The sequence below is a fragment of the Tyto alba genome, unplaced genomic scaffold (genome assembly GCF_018691265.1).
Source record: "Tyto alba isolate M040663 unplaced genomic scaffold, T.alba_DEE_v4.0 Super-Scaffold_2, whole genome shotgun sequence".
In the NCBI taxonomy this organism is placed as follows: domain Eukaryota; kingdom Metazoa; phylum Chordata; class Aves; order Strigiformes; family Tytonidae; genus Tyto; species Tyto alba.
This window is the reverse complement of record NW_024881282.1, coordinates 46,031,860-46,052,316: the sequence shown is the minus strand read 5'-3', so window position 1 is coordinate 46,052,316 and position 20,457 is coordinate 46,031,860. Positions and strand designations below refer to the sequence as shown.

Here is a 20,457-nt window from a genome sequence, read left to right as displayed (position 1 = left end):
ATCGAGAAGTGTGGCCAGCAGGTCGAGGGAGAAGACTCACCCCCTTTACTCCACTCTTCTTAGACCCTACCTGCAGTACAGTGTCCAGCTCTGGGACACCCAACATAAGGACATGGACCTGCTCAGGTGGGTCCAGAGGAGTCCATGAGGATGATCAGAGGGCTGGAGCACCTCCCTTATGAGGACAGGCTGAGAGAGCTGGTTTTGTCCAGCCTGGAGAAGAGAAGGCTCTGGGGAGAATTTACAGCAGCCTTGCAGTACTTAAAGGGGGCCTACAGGAAAGCTGGATGGGGACTCTTTATCAGGGAGTGCAAGGATAGGATGAGGGGTAATGGTTTTAAACTGAGAGAGGGTAGGGTTAAATTAGATCTAAGGAGGAAATTCTTTCCTGTGAGGGTGGTGAGGCACTGTCACAGGTTGCCCAGAGAAGCTGTGGCTGCCCCTTCCCTGGGAGTGTTCAAGGCCCGGCTGGACGGGGTTTGAGCAGCCCAATCTAGTGGAAGGTGTCCCTGCCTATGGCAGGGGGTTGGAACTAGATGATCTTTAAGGTCCATTCCAACGCAAAGTATTCTATGATTCATAAAGAGGAAGAGGAAAAAAGTGGTCGTTTATCACGTGTCTACCTGGGAGCTTGCATTCTGTCCTTTAAGGGTATGAACATAAAGATTATTTCAGCCATTGTTGCTAGTAATCAGACTTCTGCAGATGTGGACTGCATGGTATTAGTTACAGTAGCTCGTCATTCCTTCAGTGTCATGTTAGGACACCCAGGTCAAATAGTTTTTTGGTTATCCGTATTGGAGGAGAAAGAGGAGGAAATTTTTTTAGGGGCCAAGGGCAGAGACTAACTTTTCAGTAGTGTGTGACTGTCTCATTCTGTACAGTGGCCTTTAGTATTAGCTTCAGAGAAAGGAAGAACAGAACTTGTATACATTTTTTTATTTGTCTGTCTGGTCAACTTGTATAAAAATCAAGGAGATCTTTCCTAACTCATCCCGATGACTGGCTTCGCTCTTGAGGTTGGAGCATTGGTATTTCTTGCAATTTTTCTTATGATAATTTAACATAACTTAAAGGAGTGACATGGATTTAAATTAGGAATTGACACTCATGTTTTCTAATGACCCAAGTAATTTGGGCCAAATTGCTTTGGAGATGCCAACCAGTCTCTTAAACCTGTGAAGAGCAGTTGTGCCTCTCTGTCCCAGTATTCCAGTAATGTTACCACTCAGAGGTGGAGGAAGTGGAGGGGAAACCTGCTCCCTCCTCAGTGTGGGACATCAGAGCCCTCAGTTTCCATCTACATCTCAGGACCATGCTGTAATTGCAGAGACAAAATTTCCTCAGCCTTACTCTCCTTCCACCCCACACGTTTTTTTTGTTGTTGTTGAAGGTGTTTCATTATGATATAAACTACTTGGGCCTTTATATGGGCAGTCACATGGAACATTTAGAATTATGGAAGTTTCTTAAATGAGCCCTCATTTGTAAATGTGGAAAAATTGCTTACTTGTGAAAACCTTACCTCAGAGCACCCTGTTTCCAAGTGGGCAGAGAAGAGAATTAAATGCTGAAGACCACTGGTGCTCAGAACCAGCCATTTTATTGGTGTAATCCTCATTAATCTAATGGTAAAATATTGAATCTCTACTCATGCTAACACAGTTCAGCACCTCCATCATACATGATTTTGTAAAATGGGTGATATTGCTTCCCTGATTGTGTTGCCCTTTTGTTGTGGTTTAAGCTTGGAAAGCAACTGAGCACCACACAGCTGTTCACTCCCCTCTTTCCCCCGCCCTGGTGCTGAGAAGGAGAAAAAGCAAAGGCTCAGTGGTTTGAGCTCAGAGGGCAACTGAGCAGCACCATGCAGCTGCTCACTCCCCGCTTTTCCCTCAACACTGGGAAGGAGAAAATGAAGCAAAAGGCTGGTGAATCCAGATAAGGACAGGGAGGGGTGGCTCACCCATTACAGTCATGGGCAAAAGACAGTCATTAGGGGAAGAAAAAAAAGAACGTAAATATAATACAGGCACTAACAATAACAACACTTGGCAAACAGAGTAGGACAGTGAGAAGCATTACCACGTCTTGAAAACACCTTACCCCACCCCTCTCTTCTTCCCAGGCTCAGCTTTGCTCCTGAGATATCTATCTCCTCCCCCTGCAGCAGCACAGGGGGAAGGGAGTGGGGGGTGCAGTCAGTGCTGCCACTTCTTCCATCTTGGGGCAGGGAGGGGGGGAACTCCTGGCATTCTCCCCCTGCTCCAGCACGATCTCTCACAGGAGACAGTCCTCCACAAACTTTCTGATATGAGTCCCTCCCATGGGCTGCAGCATTTCCGAAGCTGCTCTGGCATGGGTCCCCTCCCCATGTTGCAGTCGTCCCAGTGCCAAACTACAGCATTGGAGGCTTCTTCTTCCCTCAGAGTCCCAGCCTCCTTCAGGTGCAGGCACCTGCTCTAGTGTGGGGTCCTCCATAGGCTGCATGTCAGCTTCTGCTCCACTGTGGACCTCCATGGGTGGTGGAGGGGCAGCCCTGCTGTCTTACCATGGGCTGCAGGTGGATTGTGCACCGGCACACCTCCCCCCCTTTCCTCCTCCATTCTTCCACTGACCTCAGTGTTTGCATATATGTCACAACTCCTCCTCCCAGGTTCCACACCTTAAATACATTATTGTGGAGGCACAGCTACTTTACTTGGCCTTGGTGCAGAGGTGGGGCCAACTTGGAGCCAGGGGAGCTTTGAGAAGCTTCTCACAGGGGGCCACTGCTGTAGCCCCCTCCCCTGCTACCGAAAACCCCACCACTCACACGAACCCAGCACACCTTTGTAGCATTTCAGTCCTGCAGTCATGTACACTCATCTTTCAGTCCTGAATTTTCATGAGTTTTCTCTGTGGAATCTAAGTGAAGAGGATTCTTCAGAAATTTAGGCTGTATCTGCTTAGCTGAGAAATAATTTTTATAGAAATGTCTTGTTTATTACTGTGTACTGCTTATGTGTGTGTAGGAGGTGAAAGAATGTATGTTTGGATTATATACATATTCTCTAAGGTGTTTTTAGTTTGAATGAATCATTACAGTTGCGTAGGTTTATTGTGGTCTTTAGTGCTGTTCACTGTCTCCCCCATTTAATGAAGTGTTTTCTCCTCCAAAAATGTTTGTCTTTTGAGTGTTATTTCACATGTGCATTTCACATGGCTTTCAGTTCTCTCATGCATTTTGGGAAATGCACCACATTCCAAAGATGATACTGGGTCAGAGATGGCAGAAGTGTTGTGGCTTGAAGAAAAGATGGGTCCCTTTTGTTTTTATTTACAGAACTGATTACAGACTTGGCATGGTTAACTCCATAAGCACACTAGGTCCTTCTGGTTAAAAAAAAAGTACACACCTCTGTTCTTTATATTGCTGTGAAGATTCTCCTTTTCCTCCCATCTGTACTCTTCCCACTGGTCAGCACCTCCTCTGTGTTGATACAAATTTAGTATCAGCTGTACCATTTCCACTCTGTCTCATTTGCACTGACATTTTCTAACTTAAAATTGATAGAAAGTATATAATAAGCTTTTCTGTTCCCATTTGACTTCAATTTTTCTGTGCTTATTAATCTTTTTGGATTGTCTTTCCACATGCAGTTGGGGACATGCATTGATATGAATGAAGTTTTATAAATGTTTTCCTCCTTTTTAAAATTTCATTGATGTGGTTTAGAAAATTGAAAATAAAAGAACTGTACAGCAATCTTAAGTTATGGAGCTCAGCCATGAATGATATTTACCATGCACTGAATAGGCAAATGAAGAAGAGGGGACACCTCTAGGAATGAGTATGTTAAATAAGAATAGTGCAGTCTCATTTGCCTGAAGGAGACAAGCTGTGACAGCACCTGAGTTTGTATGTGTGTGAAGATGTTACAGGTTGCTGATCTCATTCTTGTCACATGGCACCGCCTTTTTTTTGTTGCTCAGAGTCCTCATTAGTGTAAAGTTGATGATTTAAGAACAGGAAAGCTAGAGGTAAGCTGCATGCATCTAGTGCATGGAAGGAATGATCCTTTGCAGGATTTAAGGCTACCCAGTGAAGGTAGAAAGAGAGAGAACAGGAGTTTCTAAGATGTTAGACCCTGATACAGAAAAAAATTTTTGAATTGCACAGTAGTAATTTTATCTGTCTTTTCCATCTTGGCAGTATTACTATGCATACAATATATTAAGATTCCCAAAAATGATTAAACAGTAAAAAGCTAGCACTGAGATGTGTAATTACTTTTTATAATCTCCATTTATCTCTTAGTATTTCATCATGATGGTACAGTGGGAGAAAAATAAATATTTGGAATTAATTTTTATTCTGAAAATATAAGTATGTTATAATTCAATGCATTGTCCTTCTTAATGCATCTTTAAACATGCCATCTGACATCTTCAAAATCTGACCAAAAAGCTTTCTATTCTCTGCTGATTATCTTGGATGTCATTTTGCTATAGGCAACTTGTAAGATATACATTATAAATTATCATTTGGAAGCAAAATGAATGCATAAACCTCTGGTGCTTTATGACTAGCTTGCCAGTTCATCATAACTGAACTTATTTCCTTCTTTGGTTTTAATATTTGTCATGGCCCACCAACCTTTAACTAAGCCAGTTAAAGCTTCTTTACAGTTATATTTTGTACATTTATTCTGGAGATTTTATTTGGATGTGCTTTAAAATCTTCAGAGGCCTTGTGTATATGTATAATACCACACACAGCACAGTTTGTAAATACATTCTGTGTTTGGATAGGATTGGGAAAGGGAGCCTTGGAGGAATTTTAATGGTTTTAGGGGTTGATTTTGTTTTCAAACGAGTAGATTGAATATAGCATGAGAACTGTTATGCAAGAAGTATTTGGCCTTCACAAGTGTAATATACATTCATGGTAATATATGCATTATGACTACAAGTGCTTTGAAGCATTTAGAAAATACTAAAAGAATTGCTGTTTTCTCTTCTGACATTAAATTCTATGACTAAGCATGGAAACTCAGGTACTTTCAGAAAATATATTACTTTATAAACAAAATGGATTTTATTTTGGGAAACAGGCTTCAGATTTTCAAATACCTTTAGCTTATTTTGTAATTTTTTTTTTCCTGGGCTTCTGTACATTCACAAGAAATGAGGGAAACACTCTGCTTCTGTCTAGCTGTACCACAGGTGTTGTTATACATGTATTAAAATGGCTCCACAGTCAGGTTAATACTAACATCATAATTCCCAGATTGTGCAAACAAGCATGAAGCTGTCAGTCTCAGTGCTGTATATGTGCATAATACTATGGGAATGCTTGCCCATTTATTTATGTATGAATATACTTTAATTAGTGCAACACTGGATATAATGCAGTATTTATTTTTAAAGATTGGAAATAGTGTGCCAGCTGAGGTGGGAGGCATTCATCAATAGTGCTGCAGGTTAGGGTTTCATATAGAGTTAAATCAATAGAGTAACTACATAGATGAGCTTTCAGAAAGCTATTTGTGACTAAAGGCTTGTTTCAGAAAAATGGCCTGGCTTATGAAAGCACTTCAATGTGTACCTGTGTTGCATTTGACATTTAAAATGCAAAGTGATATCCTAAACCATGAATTAGATGAAATGGACAAATTGATTGTGGGAGAGAAAATTCTTGTGATGCTGTTCCTGTTTTAAATGAAACATACTGAGATAAATAGCTTGGTGGTGGCAGTGTGTAACTGGGTATGTGATTTGTGCATGGTCTAAGCTTACTGTTGTGGTTTAACCCCAGCCAGCAACTAAGCCCCACACAGCCACTGGCTCACTCCCACCCCGGTGGGATGGGGGAGAGAATCAGAAGACTAGAAGTGAGAAAACTCATGGGTTGGGATAAAAACAGTTTAATAGGCAAAGCAAAAACTGCATGCACAAGCAAAGCAAAAGAAGGCTTAATTCACCACTTCCCATCAGCAGGCAGGTGCTCAGCCACCCCCAGGACAGCCAGGCTCCATCACATGTAACTGTTACTTGGGAAGACAAATGCCCTTCCTTCTTCTTCCCTCAGCTTTATATGCTGACCATGATGCCATATGGTATGGAATATCCCTTTGATCAGTTGTGATCAGCTGTCCTGGCTGTGTCCCCTCCAGACTCCTTGTGCACCCCCAGCCTGCTCGCTGGTGGGGTGGGGTGAGGAGCAGAAAAGACATTGACGCTGTGTGAGCGCTGCTCAGCAATAATGAAAACATCTGCATTATCAACACTGTTTCCAGCACAAATCCAGAACATAGCCCTACACTAGCTAATATGAAGACAATTAACTCTATCCCAGCCAAAACCAGCACTCTCACCTAAGTGCAAACCAACTGCAAAAGAGGGAGTGGAGCATCCCTCCTTCACCTCTGGCACTGCCTTTGTAACCCTGCTCTTGGGCCAGTCCTACCATGCATGTGGCTGCAGGGCAAGCAGAATCAGAGCATTGATTTAGGCAAAAACTACGTTGGCTGAAAGGAAAAAAAATATATATTTTTTTTTAAAAAATCTGAATCAGTTCAATCCAATTCCATGTAAAAATGGGGGGAAAAGGAAGAAGGGAGTATACAGCCAAGATGTAGAAGGATGATGAGACCACCCTTTTTTTTACAGTTATCTTCATTGATGTGCATTTAAATTAGCCCAAGTCAACTGTGCAGTGTCCAACTGTGCATTTTAATTACAAAATCATTCTTCTTCATATAGTGGATAATACAAATGAATAATGCTGTCACATCATTGTCTCTTTTAGCTATTGTCTGTGCTGTCTGTCAGACAATAACCACTCTCTGTGGTGTCTGTAGTGTATGGCCCTGTCATTATTGAGCACTCTTGGTGCTACCATACAATAAAGAAGTAGAGAATAAGTGGAATACTGAACAGCAAGTAGTCATAACCAGAAAAAAAAACCAAATTTTTCTGCAATGCACTGGTCCTGTTGTACAAATACCTCTGTACTGGAGAGTCTATTTAATTAATGGGTCTTTCTGGTGTCCGTAGTCACCCTTTAAAAAATGGATTGGTGAATTTCCTATTTATATCTCTTTTCCATGTTTTCTGAGTGAAATTTCTACATTACTGTTTCTGAATAGAGAAACTTAAGCAGTTAAGTAGAGGTTTTTTAAGGCTCTGTATACAATTTAACCAAGTGACAAAGGTCAAATTTAATTTCACTTGGATGTGAAGAATAGGTCGAAAACACTGTTGTTTTCCCGTGAGGCTTACAGTTGTAGAGGTTTTACATTGTTTTGTAGAGTACTGCTGGGATGAATTAACATGTTTTGCAGCCGTCCTACCTCAAGGTAACAAATAGTTCTGATCTTCTGCCAAATGAATGTAATCTAAATTGTAAGCAGCCTGATGGACAAGGCCCTGCTTTGGATGTGATAGTCTATCTAAATAATATTTGAACAAGAAAGTCTTAACTAAAATTCCTTCCAGTTGGTTTTCTGCTTATTCTTTACCCTAGCTTTACTTAAGTTTGTAAGGAGTAGGAAAACGCCTTGTAAGACAAGTATGAAAATCTTGATTACAAATCACTCAACTTGTGTCCCTCACCTAAGATTTGATGCTTCTTTTGGGTTTTGCTCAGATAGACCCCTGCTATTCACTTACCATATTTTGGCATTCTGTATGCACCTGGTGTTTATTGTGTTGATGCTGCATGCGCTTAATTCACAAGAGGAATGAGCTAAGAATGCAGTCAGATGGAGGAAAAATAAATGATAATTACCATCGCTGTTCAAGAATTTTTCTGCTGCATCTGTCATACTTCTCAGAAATACGGGGTGAAATGAAATATCAAATGATGCATGAAAGAGTTTTTGAAGTTTTACTACTAGCTAGGAAAGCCTTTCACAGTTTAGGATGACAGATTGTCTTTAATCTAACCTAATTGTGCATAATGTGTGAATTGGATTTAATTTCACACTTGCTTTTTGACAGGTGGTAAACTGAATCAGGGAATCCTTAAGAATTTACAGTTCTCCAGATTCTTCAGTCATTGTTGTCTCCTTGTGGGTCCTCTCACTTTTCTGTTATAGTTTGCTGCTGTGTCCTGCTAAATATATTAGAAGATGAGAATTTCAGTAAATATAAGCTCCATCATTAAATTTTACTTCATTTGATAACAAGCTTAAGCAAAAGGAAGAGGAAATTAGTAAAATGGATGGATAAGTTCATGCTATAATTTTCATAGATCTGAAAAATAATTTTCACTAGCCTTTACCTTTAGAAGGTGGTAAAAATCATGACATATCGACACATACTAACCATGCAGGTGCAGATGTACTGCGGAGTTTTGTGGTAGTCTGCCACCTAACTGCATCACATCACATTGGGCTTATCCAACCTGGTCTCCTCTGTGCCCTTTAGTGCCCTGGGATAACAGCGGTCAGGTGTCATCTCCTTGTTTTAATGCTGATGGATGATTAGTATCAGACTGTAGTTAAATACTCACCACTAGCAAGGTATACTTGATCTTTCTATACATTAATACTTCATTATATCTCATGCACCAACCTAGAGCTGAGCAGAAAATGTAGATCTCTTCCAGGGAAGAGATGAAGAAAACTTTGTGGCAAAATTACATGGTGGATATTTTTGAGTCCTTGCTGAAGGTATGATGAGCTGTACTGTACAGAGACTAAAACAATTAACTGAAATTATCTTCCAGGACCAGTAAGCGTAATGCTAAAGTGGTGCTCGGGCTACCAGCCTGCAGCATGGCTATCTGGACAGAACTTGTCAGAGTTTGCAATGCTAAATCACAAATGATGAGTGAGGCCTCCTACTGCTAGTACAGTCAGAGTCTTAGAAACTTGCTTGGGTTAGTGATGAAGAACTGGCTGAGAACCTGACTTCTTTGTTCTGCACAGTCACATGCTGAAGGCGGAAGGAAATGAGGCCTGTATGAATACTTGGTGGTCTGGCCCCTGAATCTTCAGGACCCTCCCAGTACATATGATTTCCGTGATGTGTTAGATTTGGTTTTATAATAATGAAGGAGTATGGTATGCTGTGATGCAGATTTTGAGTGCTATAATTCATCTGGTTCTATGTTTTTCTGTTCTTGGATGCCCAATAGTTGTTGCTATACTAGAAAGCATGTTGCTGTTATTTTATTGAATTCTTCATTCCACCCTATCTGGGATAATTAAAATGATGACTACATAGAGGGAGCATGTGCAAAGAGTCTCTTCAGAGGTGCATTCTTGCTATGTGGATGGATTTGTTATCAGTTGATGCCTAAGCTTTCTCCATTCTATCTCTCCATTTTATCAGTGCTGTTTTCTGCTGTAGTAATTCATTTAATTCCCCTCAACCAATATGACAGCTTTGCCAGGAGAATGGCTTAAAATAGAACTGCCACAGTGAGAATTTAATGTATTATATTTACTGCATTCATTAATGTGTTAATGTATGACAATTGCTTATTTTTCTTTTCTTCTTTCTCCTGCTGCATAACAACTTCCCACATCTTCTGCATGCTTCCAGTGTCTATCCATTGCATCCTGAGAAAGTCAAAGCAGACAGCCTTACATTACTCACTTAGTGCAGCCCAAACTCAAATATTAATGTCAGAATGCAGTGTATTTTCCCTAAGTACATCTTACCAGAAAATACAATATTTCAGCTGTGTGACAGTCTATTATGTTGAGGAGCATGAGACACAGTCTAGAAATTACTATGTATCACGAATGTAAGTGGTACAGAACATTTTTGATCTTTAAAGTCCTGAGTTATTTCAAAAATGTTTATTTTGATTGAACTTGACTCTGAATGAGCAAGACAATTTTGAGCACAGAACTTACTAGCTGTTGTTCTGCATCATTTGGCAGAGCACAGCTTCTGCAAGCCAGGCACCTGGACAGGTGGGAGCTTTCTGATGAGTAAGTCAGGCCTTTACACCCTTACAAACTCCCCTTGCTACTTGTAAGAGAGTGCACTTTTTGCTTCTGCATCAGCAGCACCTTCTCTGGCATAAGAATTGCTTTCAGAGGTGCAAATGCAACAAAAATGCCTGTATTGGACTATTCATTTAACTGTCCAATATAACTCAATAATATTAAAATATCTTTAAATAATACCTTTCACTTACACGTAGAGTAGGACAAAACAAAGATCCCATCTTCGAATTTCGAGGGCTGTTTCTTTACATCAGCCCTTATGCTGACAAAAAAAAAGGAGGGACTTGGGACAGCTATGATTTTAAAACGATCTGTCATTAACTCCAAACTCTCAGTGAAGTGCTTTTCATTATTCTCAGAGGTACATATATTCATTCCACTGTAACTCAGAGCAGATGTTGAATGTAGTTACCAGACTGGTTGTGAAGCATTGCTCTTCCAGTGTAAAACATTGCTCTTCTAAATAGCTGTTTCATTGTCACATCATAAGGTGTTATGCAAAAAGGAAATTGGTTTTATGATCTAGTTGTCCCTGAAAAACCATCTGCAGCTGGAGGGTGAGCTAACTTCCTAGTATAGCGAGTGAAAGGTTAGTACCTAAATGTTTGCAGAAGAAACTGTCTGAAAGACAGATCAACTCTTCTGTTTAGTATGTTAAAAATACACAAGTTCCTAAAGAGTTCAGCATTGGGAATCTGTCTAGATGCTGTGCATTAATTTCAGAGAATCTGCAGCTATAAAAAAGTGTCAGGTACATTCAGAAACCTGATGTAAGGGGTAGGTGGAATAGTCTCCATTTGGGACAAATGTTTACTTTCATCAAACTGTTGCTGTTTTAACTTTCATACCTGGGTCTCATAACCTGCATATAGGTCCTGACTTGAACTGTAAAGAAAACAACCTTAATTCAAACTAAAGATTCTTAAGCAACTTTACTTATTGGAAATATATAAAAGGGTCACAAAGTAGTAGTATTATACATAATTGGTAAAGGAAAACTTCTCATCAGTACTTCTTTTTCTGTATTATTCTGAACAGTGATGATTTATTTTCAGCAGGATTTTAATTGAATTCCACTTCCAAGTCAGACTGTCTTTTTTTGTGATAAAAAATGCTGTCCTAGAAGAGGTTTGCTGTTTTCTGATAGTTTTGGGAAATTGATATTTCAATCCAGTATCCTGTTTGGAAGATATGCATTGATTTCCCAAGAAATGTACAGCACAAAGATTCATGCTATCCTTTGACAGTATTCCTTTGTGCTTCTACATTGTAAGAGAATCTTTAGCATTCAGGAACTGTTAACCTAACACAAAGAGCAGATGCTTTTGGGATTCCCTCTCTGAATTAATATATGGTCCAAGCAACAAAAAAACGTATTTTTTTCATGTATATAATAAGTCTTATTGACCCATGGGAACTGAATGTACGGTTTAGAGGTTAAAGCACTGTATAAATAGGAAAATGATATATCCACTAGTGATTGAGAAGACAATAGAAGAAATAACAGCAATTATAAAGACCTATTCACAAAGTTTTAGAACTTGTGATTCTTGTTTAGAATAAGTGGACTTTCATTCAGTCTTATTCACTGTTGTCCAAAAAGCAAGGACAAATACAGATGAAGTTTCCTTTCTAGTTGATATTGTTTTCATTAGCAGTGTATCAGAGAGTCAAATCCAAACTAATTTTCTGAAATTTCAGATTCTTCCTCTCCCCCTCAGGGTTTTTTTGATTGAGAGCTCTTGATTAGAAATTATTATCAATTCCCAGTTCATGAAGAACTTACTGGTACATCAGATTAACAGTGATGCTGTGTTCCCTACCTCTCAGTAACAAACCTAATTACTATGTTTTGGTGATAGAATACCTTTCTCACCTGATTTGTTACAGTATGGTTTTTAGCTCTTGCCATGCAATATGTAAAGCAAGACGTACTGAATGCTACTCCTTCTTTTCCTCCCAACACAGTCAGAAAAGAAACTGCCCCTTCCATTGTCTTTTCCAATTGACTGTTCTTTAAGAAAAATACTGGGTTTCGTTCTGTTCTGAGGAAAAGAGACAAAAAGTCTTCAGTATAAAGACTGTGCAGAAATGAAGCTCCCAAACTTGAATAAACTGAGTTTCTCTTCCTGCAACTTTCAGTGTGATCACAGATGAGGTATGTTAGATCATGTTGATATTGTGTCACCACTGTAATTGTAGCTTGAGTGTTCTGCTTATTGGAAGAAAAGATCAGGATCCGCAATGGGGAGGGAATGTGCATTATGTAGAAGAAGGAACAGGGAAAAATGGGGAAACTACTAAGCAAACTTTTTAGCCTGTCTTTATTGGCATTGAAGGTTGATAATTCTCATTCTGTGTCCCACAGCTGGATGTAGGCTCTAGCTTAACTGTGCTATGTTAATGCTAATTTTCAGCTACTTATTAACACTTAACATAAAACCACCACAAGTTTCTTTAATTTTATTCTTGTCCTTGATTCTTTTAGCACTTGATGAATAGTCATTTAACAACTTAAAAAGTGGCAGAGGAATGCTATGGAAACAGAAAATTCACAGGAAAAACAACTGTAATTTCCTAATGCAAGAGAACTGAAAATAGTTTTGACCATACTGATCAGGTATAGATACAGAGCTAAAGACAGACCTGCTTTGTTACACTGACACATGAGTGTAGCATTAACTAGGAATTTGAAGCCAAGTGACCTGATACTTGGAACATATCCAGAATGATAAAGCCACGTTTTTAATATAATAGTCTCATACTGTGTTTCTTCTAATATTTACAGCTGCCTACACTGTTTTCTGTGGCTCAGAGTTATAGCAGCATTTAAAAATAATTTCTATAGATTTTTTTTTTCTTAGAGGAAAAAAGAGAAGAGCAACTGGTCTTTTTTCAAATTTAGACTCTTACATGACTTGATAGGTTTTTTTCCTCTTCTATAATAACAACTCTTGTAGTATAAAAATTTTATGAGAAATTGAGCTTTCTTAAGAAAAAGAGCAGGATAAGGAGGAAGGAATTTCTAGCTGTCTAACTGTGGGGGATAATTAGGAAGGCATAAGGATTACAGGTGACATTCATGCTGTCTCATTTAGAAGCTCTGAAAAAGGTATTTTATGTTGGTGTTTTAGAGGGGATTCCAGACCTGCCTTCTGTGGGCTCCATGAAGGGAGCAAAGGCAAGCAGTTCTAGGGTTCAGTTTATCAGTTGGCAATTAGATGAATATCTCCCGAAGATTCAAAAGCCAAAAGATTTTTGTGTTCTCACATCTCTCCTCCACCCTCCCAAAAAAATCACTCCAAAATACTGTGGTTAGTAAAACTTTAATGTTTACAGGTAGAGGAGAAGAAAACTTCCGGATTATGATCACAAAATCTTGCAGCAGTTTGATTCCAATTCCTTAGATTGTTCCTTTTGAATTTAAATTGGAAACAGTGAAAATTTAGGTCTGACTTTTCTATACTGTTTCTTTTTGAGTCTTCCCATTATCTGAAATAGTTCTCACCAAGAAAAACTAGTGAGATCTCCAGGATTATCAGAGGTATTCTTCATTTCATTATTTACAGTAAATTTTGTTAAGCACTAACTCTTCTCTGATCTTCCTGACCAATATTGTCATGAAGAAGATTTGGCATTTATTTACCTTCCAAACTTCTGAATGTGTAGCTCCAAAATAAAAAAAAAAAAAAAAAACAAACAAAAAAACGGACACTTTGATATTTATTTACAGGGATAAGATAGTCAACTAAAAATGGATTGATGTTTTTGTCTGAAATTTATTCTTCTCAAGGATATAGACTTGTGAAATAACCCTTAAAGTACATCTGCCCTACACAGTATTTCTTTCAGGGGTTTGCTGCAAGCAGTTTCTTACTGGTGTGGTATAACCTTATACCCATAGAATAAACTACAGGTGTAATGCAGAAAGTGTTTATTTCTGTCTGTCTTCTATGGAATGGAAAAAGTTCCCTTTCAAAGAATGCAGATTTCTGTAATGAACTTACAAGAGCTTCTGAATTCTAAATCTTCCATTTCTTGTCTGGGATTTTTATTTTATTTTATTATTTTGAGGTGCCAAACTAGAAGCAAAACTTAGAACCGACAAATACTGATATGAACCAACAAATACAAATATGACGCTAAGAACAATCTTAACTGACAGGATTTGTATTCTCTTAACAGAATCTGGTTCTGCAATTACTGCTTCCTGTATTGGTTTGGGGAATTCTACAACACCTCCACCCGGACAGGCAGGAAGACCAGTGCCAGGATACAATGGTAAGACTGTGCTAAGCATGCTACTGGAAAAGGTTATTGCTTGTATTCCTGAGTAAGTGCTCTTTAATTTTCATACCTCATTGAGAAAGCAAATTACAGTTTTATTAACACATTTTCCTTCTTCATGTAACAAGAAGCTCTGCTTTTGTGTGTGTTGTGGAATGTGATTTTGAATATTAAATTCAGTCATGTTCAAGAAAATTGATCAACTACTCCTACCTTTATTATGTGAAAGGGCTAGCACACACTTCCACACTGGATATAACAAAATATATAAAAAAATACTGTGCTTTAAGGCTTTATGTACAGTTGCACTGTTTTAAATGAGAGCAGCAGTAAAATTTATATTGGAAAATCAGGAAGAAAAATGTTATAGTAACCATCAGCAAAAGAGGAAAAGATAACAAGGCAAATAATTTGCTATAACTTGCACTTTGAGTGTTCTGTTATACCTGTGTTTATCGATTTTTCAGAGCCTAAATAGTTCTGGTTTGGGAGATGTATATTGAATAATCATGTCTCAGAGACACATCGATTAGATTGATTAGATTTTCATTGGGCCCTACAATTTTACATGAGAAGTATTCTGAAGTGCATAAAGAAAATTCCTCCTGAGATCTGTGTCTTCCACAAATACGTCATAATGAGCTAACAAGCAGCTTGGCAGGGATATAAATCTTCTATTTGAACTCATCTCATACTTTCTTTAGGAAAATCAAAGTCAGCTTTCTGCCTTTTTGTACAGGTTTATGGGCTCCTATGTGAGAGAATTGTTAGGCCCATTATCTTTCACTACTTGTGGAGCATTTTTATTCCCAGCTGGGAGAAATGGTAGGCTATGGACCAACATTAAAAGGATGAGCACTCATTGTCTGAAAGGTTTTTTCATGCAAAGTATCAGCTACAGGATTAAGAATGCAAAAATATTTTCATACCTGGGACTCCTGATTTTAACACAATTTTCAAGAATTACTTGAAGTCCGAAAAATAATTACATTAATGATCAAACCATCCTCAGGAAGAGTTCTCACATCATTGGGCAGAAAGAGCTGAGCTGTTTTTTTCTTCTAATACATACAAGTGGAAGTGAAAATTATAGAAACATTTTTAGCAGCTCTGGGTTTTGGAGTTTACAGTTATGGCATGAAGACAAGCAATTGCTTAAAAACAATATTAAAACAAAGCTGTGACGTTTGTCCACAGTTGTAATAAATAGGGAAGAGTGGAAGACTGTAATTGCATCACATATTCTATGAGATGATAGTCAGACCTAGAAAAAAGTATGAGTAACAAGAATAATAAAATCTCCTATGAATTTTTTTGAACATTGGGCCTAATGTAAGTAAAGAATTTCTTCAAATAGAATGAAGGAAATGTCTTTAGCATGCCTTAAAAGAGAAACAAAATGGGCACTAAAATTCACTAAATATTTATGAAAGAACTTTACCTCTTTCAGTCTTTGGTTTGAGGCCAGTTGTATCCTGTAATGCAGCCATTCATAAAATAGTGGATCTTGAAGTTACTCTCTTCTGGCAGCTATCTTGCTGTCACCCACTTCTGTTTTGATGTTGTTTTGCTGCTGTTACTATATTAATTAGAAAAGATCCTTATGCCATTTAGAAGATAGATTCTGTATTTTTAGATTATACATGCAACTGTTAATGGTTTTGTACATTGCTAAAGTCATGTTGTATTTATTCTGCAATATAAATAGAAAGTTACAAAATTTACTTTTTTTTTTTTTTTTTTAATTTTTGAAGCACGGCCAAATTCTTTCCTGTCACAGTACTGCTAAAATAAACTGTTTTCTTTGATGATTTTTTATGAATATAAAGAATAAAAGCAGTACTTAGCTATGATATAAAAGTGCTGTGGCACAAATTGCATTTAAAAGTGAATCAAGATACCATATTAATTTTTAGCTCTTCTGTCTTAAATCAGACATTATTTTATACATTCCCTTTGATCTACTTTAACCCTTTCCAGGTAATTTTATTGCATTGTTTTCAAACTGAAGCGAGCCCCACATTTTGAAGAATTAATTCTGTTCTTTAGTAGTTCAGGAATGAGCAGTATAATAGCTGCCTTCCCTGAAGTTTTGTACATTGAAATACATTGCTTGCAAGGAGGTGAATATATGCTGGAATTTCTATCTTGATAAAATAGTTTCGATAAACTGATTAGATTTTACTTTAGTATAATAAACCCAGGAAAAAATAAGAGAGAGAGCATTGAAAGCTGCATGTGAATGGGTCTTTTTCGTTGTGTGTTCTGAGCCTAAATTCTCCAAATCTAACAATAATATGTTCTTACACCATCTAAAATATATCTAAGAAAAAAAAAAAAAAGAATTTACAGTGTTTACAGATTATAAATTGGTTTTATTTATGCCATTCTTGCTGTTTTACTTAAGTGTCTGCTATGTGTCCTTCATCCTTTTGATTTCCTATCTCAGTTACTCCTTCCAAGTCACTGATTTGTAAAACTGACCTTGTGTACTTGCTTGTGTCTATGTGCTGAGCTGTTGCTTTCATAAGGCTCTTCAGTTACTTAAAAATTACCATCCTTTTTGAAGGAGTAGCTTCAGTCAGGAATAGTGAATTACAGATGCTGGCATTCTTTGGACAGGATACGGTATCACTTGTAAGAGTCTCAGTGGGGTTTTAGTCAGAAGCCTGTCATCTTTTTCTGCTCATTTCCTCTGGAACTTTTTAATACAGAATGTAAGATTATTTGTAGTAATTTAGATCCAGCTGCACATTGCTTTTTTTGCTTGGGAAGGCTTCAAAAAGCATGTTTTTAAATGCACGTCAGCCCTGTCTGTCAAAAAACTCCCTCCCTGTTTTCCCATGGTTTGGTTAATTTGTTTAATTCCATTTATCACAGGCCAAGTTGATTTCTGTCATTACTTCCTTATGCCCACGCTTTCAGATGGAATGGGTAGTTGTAGTAGACTTCCCAGATGACTGCACAGAAGAGGCTATTTCAGGTGTTGTTCCTCAGAAACCTAAGTAGCAGTATATGGTGCTTTCACTGAAGGTGATGGGCCAGGGAAAAGACTTCTGTTGGGATGTCTGAATTCTTCACCATATCTGATTCTTCATGTGTCTGAAGGGTCCTTTGCTATTTGGAAGTTTAGATTTTCCAGTATGAAGGTGTCCTTTAATTTTCAGTTCTGTATTTTCTGTTTGGGGACTTTGTGCTATTTTTGCTTCCAAAGCACGAGTATTATTTAAGACTTAAGGCTGAATAAGGTCAGAGAATCCTAGAATAGTTTGGGTTGGAAGGGAGCCTAAAGACCACCTAGTTCCAACCCCCTGCCCTGGGCAGGGACCCCTTCCCCCAGCCCAGGTCACTCACAGCCCCGTCCAGCCGGGCCTTGGACACTCCCAGGGAGGGGGCAGCCACAGCTGCTCTGGGCACCCTCTGACAGTGCCTCATCACCCTCACGGTAAAGAATTTCTTCCTTACATGAGATTATCCAGTTTGGGACTCACAAATTACTTAATTCCTTTTGTTAGTTGGTGTATTGCCTTTCTAAAGTGTGACGTAAATTGATATCCATGAAGACTGACACTGTCCTTTACCTAAAAATACACTACTTAACAGGAGTTCTCTTCCTGTATTACTTTTCTACAGTGATGATTCTGGATGAAAATAAGGAACCAGTGAAGGCGAAGACTTTGGGAAATATTGTGGTAAAGTAAGCAAACTAAGTATCTTACAGTTAAGTTTTTTACGTGGACTCGTTATCTTTTGACAGAAGTTTATATATATGCATATATATATATATATAAATAACTGAAGTTATGAGAGTTGAAAAGCATGGCTGTCTCTGATATTGATACCAAACTGCAAGAACTTTTTAGGTCTATTAATGTTGAAAAATTGCAGATGAAATTGTGTGAGTGAGTAAGTGTGGATTGCTGTTTTTTTTCTTGGACTACAGCAAAGTTTACTATTTTTTTAACTACCAGCCTGTTGGCACAGGATGAAGCCTTCCTGTTGTGAGGTATGAGGAAGATATTAAATCATTCTCTTCACTATTTTATCTTTCAGTTTAGTGAAATAGTACAGCAGTGCAGTTTGACATGCTTTGGTTTACAGGTGTGATGCTGCCTCCTCTTTCACTGTCTCATAATCCCAACCGATGCACATTCTCAGAGGGAGAATGTATATTTTCTGTTCTCCATAAAAACAGCAAGATGTCTCTGCATGTGCTTTGAATGAAACAAACAGTGTTCAGTTGTGAAAGTAAATGGACAAAATACATACAGGAAAAGATTCAAGCAAAAAAAGAAAGAAAGAAAAAAAACCCTGCTGTGCATCATCTAGGTGATTTTTAGTACCATTTACCAGACTCTTCTCAGATGAGTCCCATAAGCTTTTAAACATTATTTTTGAAAGTACACCTTAGATAAAGAAGCCTCTGATTAGATAACACTGTGAGCATCAGTTACATTTCTCTTATCTTACCATCTGCCATCTGACTGTTGCCAGAACCTTTCCTTACTTCTGTAAAGCTCAATGGGCTACTGCTCCCCACAGCCCATGCCAGCCCTGGATTCTGGATGTTTCACAGGCTTTTAGGCAAATGGCATTTTTCTCAGACAGATACCTGCATTGTGATTAACACGTTAGCTGCAGTCTTCTCTGTTTTCAGTCACTGAAAATACTTCAGTTCTGAACACTTCCTAACTGCCAGCAAATACAAGTCCCAAAAGAAAAGCATTCATCCACTCCTTTTGTGGTAAAATTTAGGAGAGTTGCGGTAACTCAGTCTTCACTGCTTGCTTAAATGAATGGAAGGAAATAAAGAGGTGAGCATTAACCATCAGTGAACTGAAATTCTGTCAAAAGCCAAAGCACTGGGACAGTTGTACCGATTTTGATGAACTGTTGTCCTGGGTTGAGTGAGTGGTGGGGTTTTTTTGGTGGCAGGGGAGGGGGCTATCGGGGCGGCCCCCTGTGAGAAGCTTCTCGAAGCTCCCCCAGCTCCACGTCAGCTCCACTTCTGTTTGGGAAATTGAGCCAATCAGCTGCGCCTCTGCGATAACGTATTTAAGAAGGGACGTGGTGACGGGCAGTGGGACTTGTGAGGAGGAGTTGCTGCAGCTGCATGAACACCAAGGTCAGTGGAGGAACGGAGGAAGAAAGGAGGGGGGAGGTGTGCCGGAGCAGAGACCCCCCTGTATCCTGTGGTGAGACGGCAGGGCGGCCCCCCCTGCCACCCATGGAGATCTACAGTGGGGCAGACATTGATTTATGGCCTGTTGTTCCTGCTCTGATGATCAAGGTTCTGTGCCCGAAGAAGGCCGGGGTCTCATGGGAAAAGGCAGCCCTGCTGCTGCAATTCAGTGCTGGGAGGATTGCAGCATGCGGGGGTGTCCCACGCCGGAGCAGCTCGGGAAGGGCTGCAGCCGTGGGAGGGAATCCAGTCGGAGGAAGTTAGTGACCCATGACGGAGCAGTGTGGGGAACGCTGCGGCCCATGGGAGGAATTCATGTCAGAGAAAGTTTGTGGAGGACTGTCTCCTGTGAGAGGGGGACCACGATGGAGCAGGAGGAACAAGTTTTGGACACTCCCCTCACCGAACGTGAAGGAAGTGGCAGCGCTGACTGCACCCCCCCATTCCCTGCCCCTGCGCCACTGGGGGAGGAGGTAGGGATATCGGGAGCAGAGCTGAGCCCGGGAAGAAGGGAGGGGTGGGGGGAAGGTGTTCTCAAGATGTGGCAATGCTTCTCACTGTCCTACTCTGTTATGTGTTGTTAGTGTCTGTAATAAATGCATGTTCTTTTTTTCTTCCCCTAACGAGTCTGCCTTTTGCTCGTGATCATAAAAGGGGGATTTTCTCCCATCCCAGTCCTATCTTGAACCCCAAGCCTGGCTCTCTGTCCCTTCTCATTGCCGGAGGGGAAGGGAGAGAGAGCTGCTGCATTGTGGTTGGCTGCCAATCAGGCCTAAACCACGACAACTGTTAGAGAAGTTAGCTGAGGATTGAGGCCGTGGCCACGTGAGCTGGAGATGAGACAGAGAGGAGCTGCGGGCCCTGGAGCCCGCTGCAGACATGCAGTGCTAAAAACGCCAGCTGGCTGGCTGCACGGTGCTTGCTTGAGGCCAGAGTTGCCGAGGTGTGGAGGTGTTTTGCTCAGCCCTACTACTGATCTGATGTAACTAGACCACTGTGGAGACTAAGATAGTATCATGTTAAGTTGTTGCACTGTGT

General features: G+C 39.5%; 1 protein-coding gene across 3 annotated transcripts in view; it reads left to right on the top strand.

The window, feature by feature from the left end:
• Positions 1-20,457, top strand: part of ACSS3 (acyl-CoA synthetase short chain family member 3) — a 95,279-nt gene that overhangs the window by 60,795 nt on the left and 14,027 nt on the right. For all 3 annotated transcript variants that reach the window (XM_032999733.2, XM_042793428.1, XM_032999735.2), the window contains 2 exons: positions 14,136-14,231; positions 17,871-17,934. In XM_032999733.2, the coding sequence (XP_032855624.2) occupies positions 14,136-14,231; positions 17,871-17,934 (160 nt within the window). The remainder of the gene's footprint in view (positions 1-14,135; positions 14,232-17,870; positions 17,935-20,457) is intronic.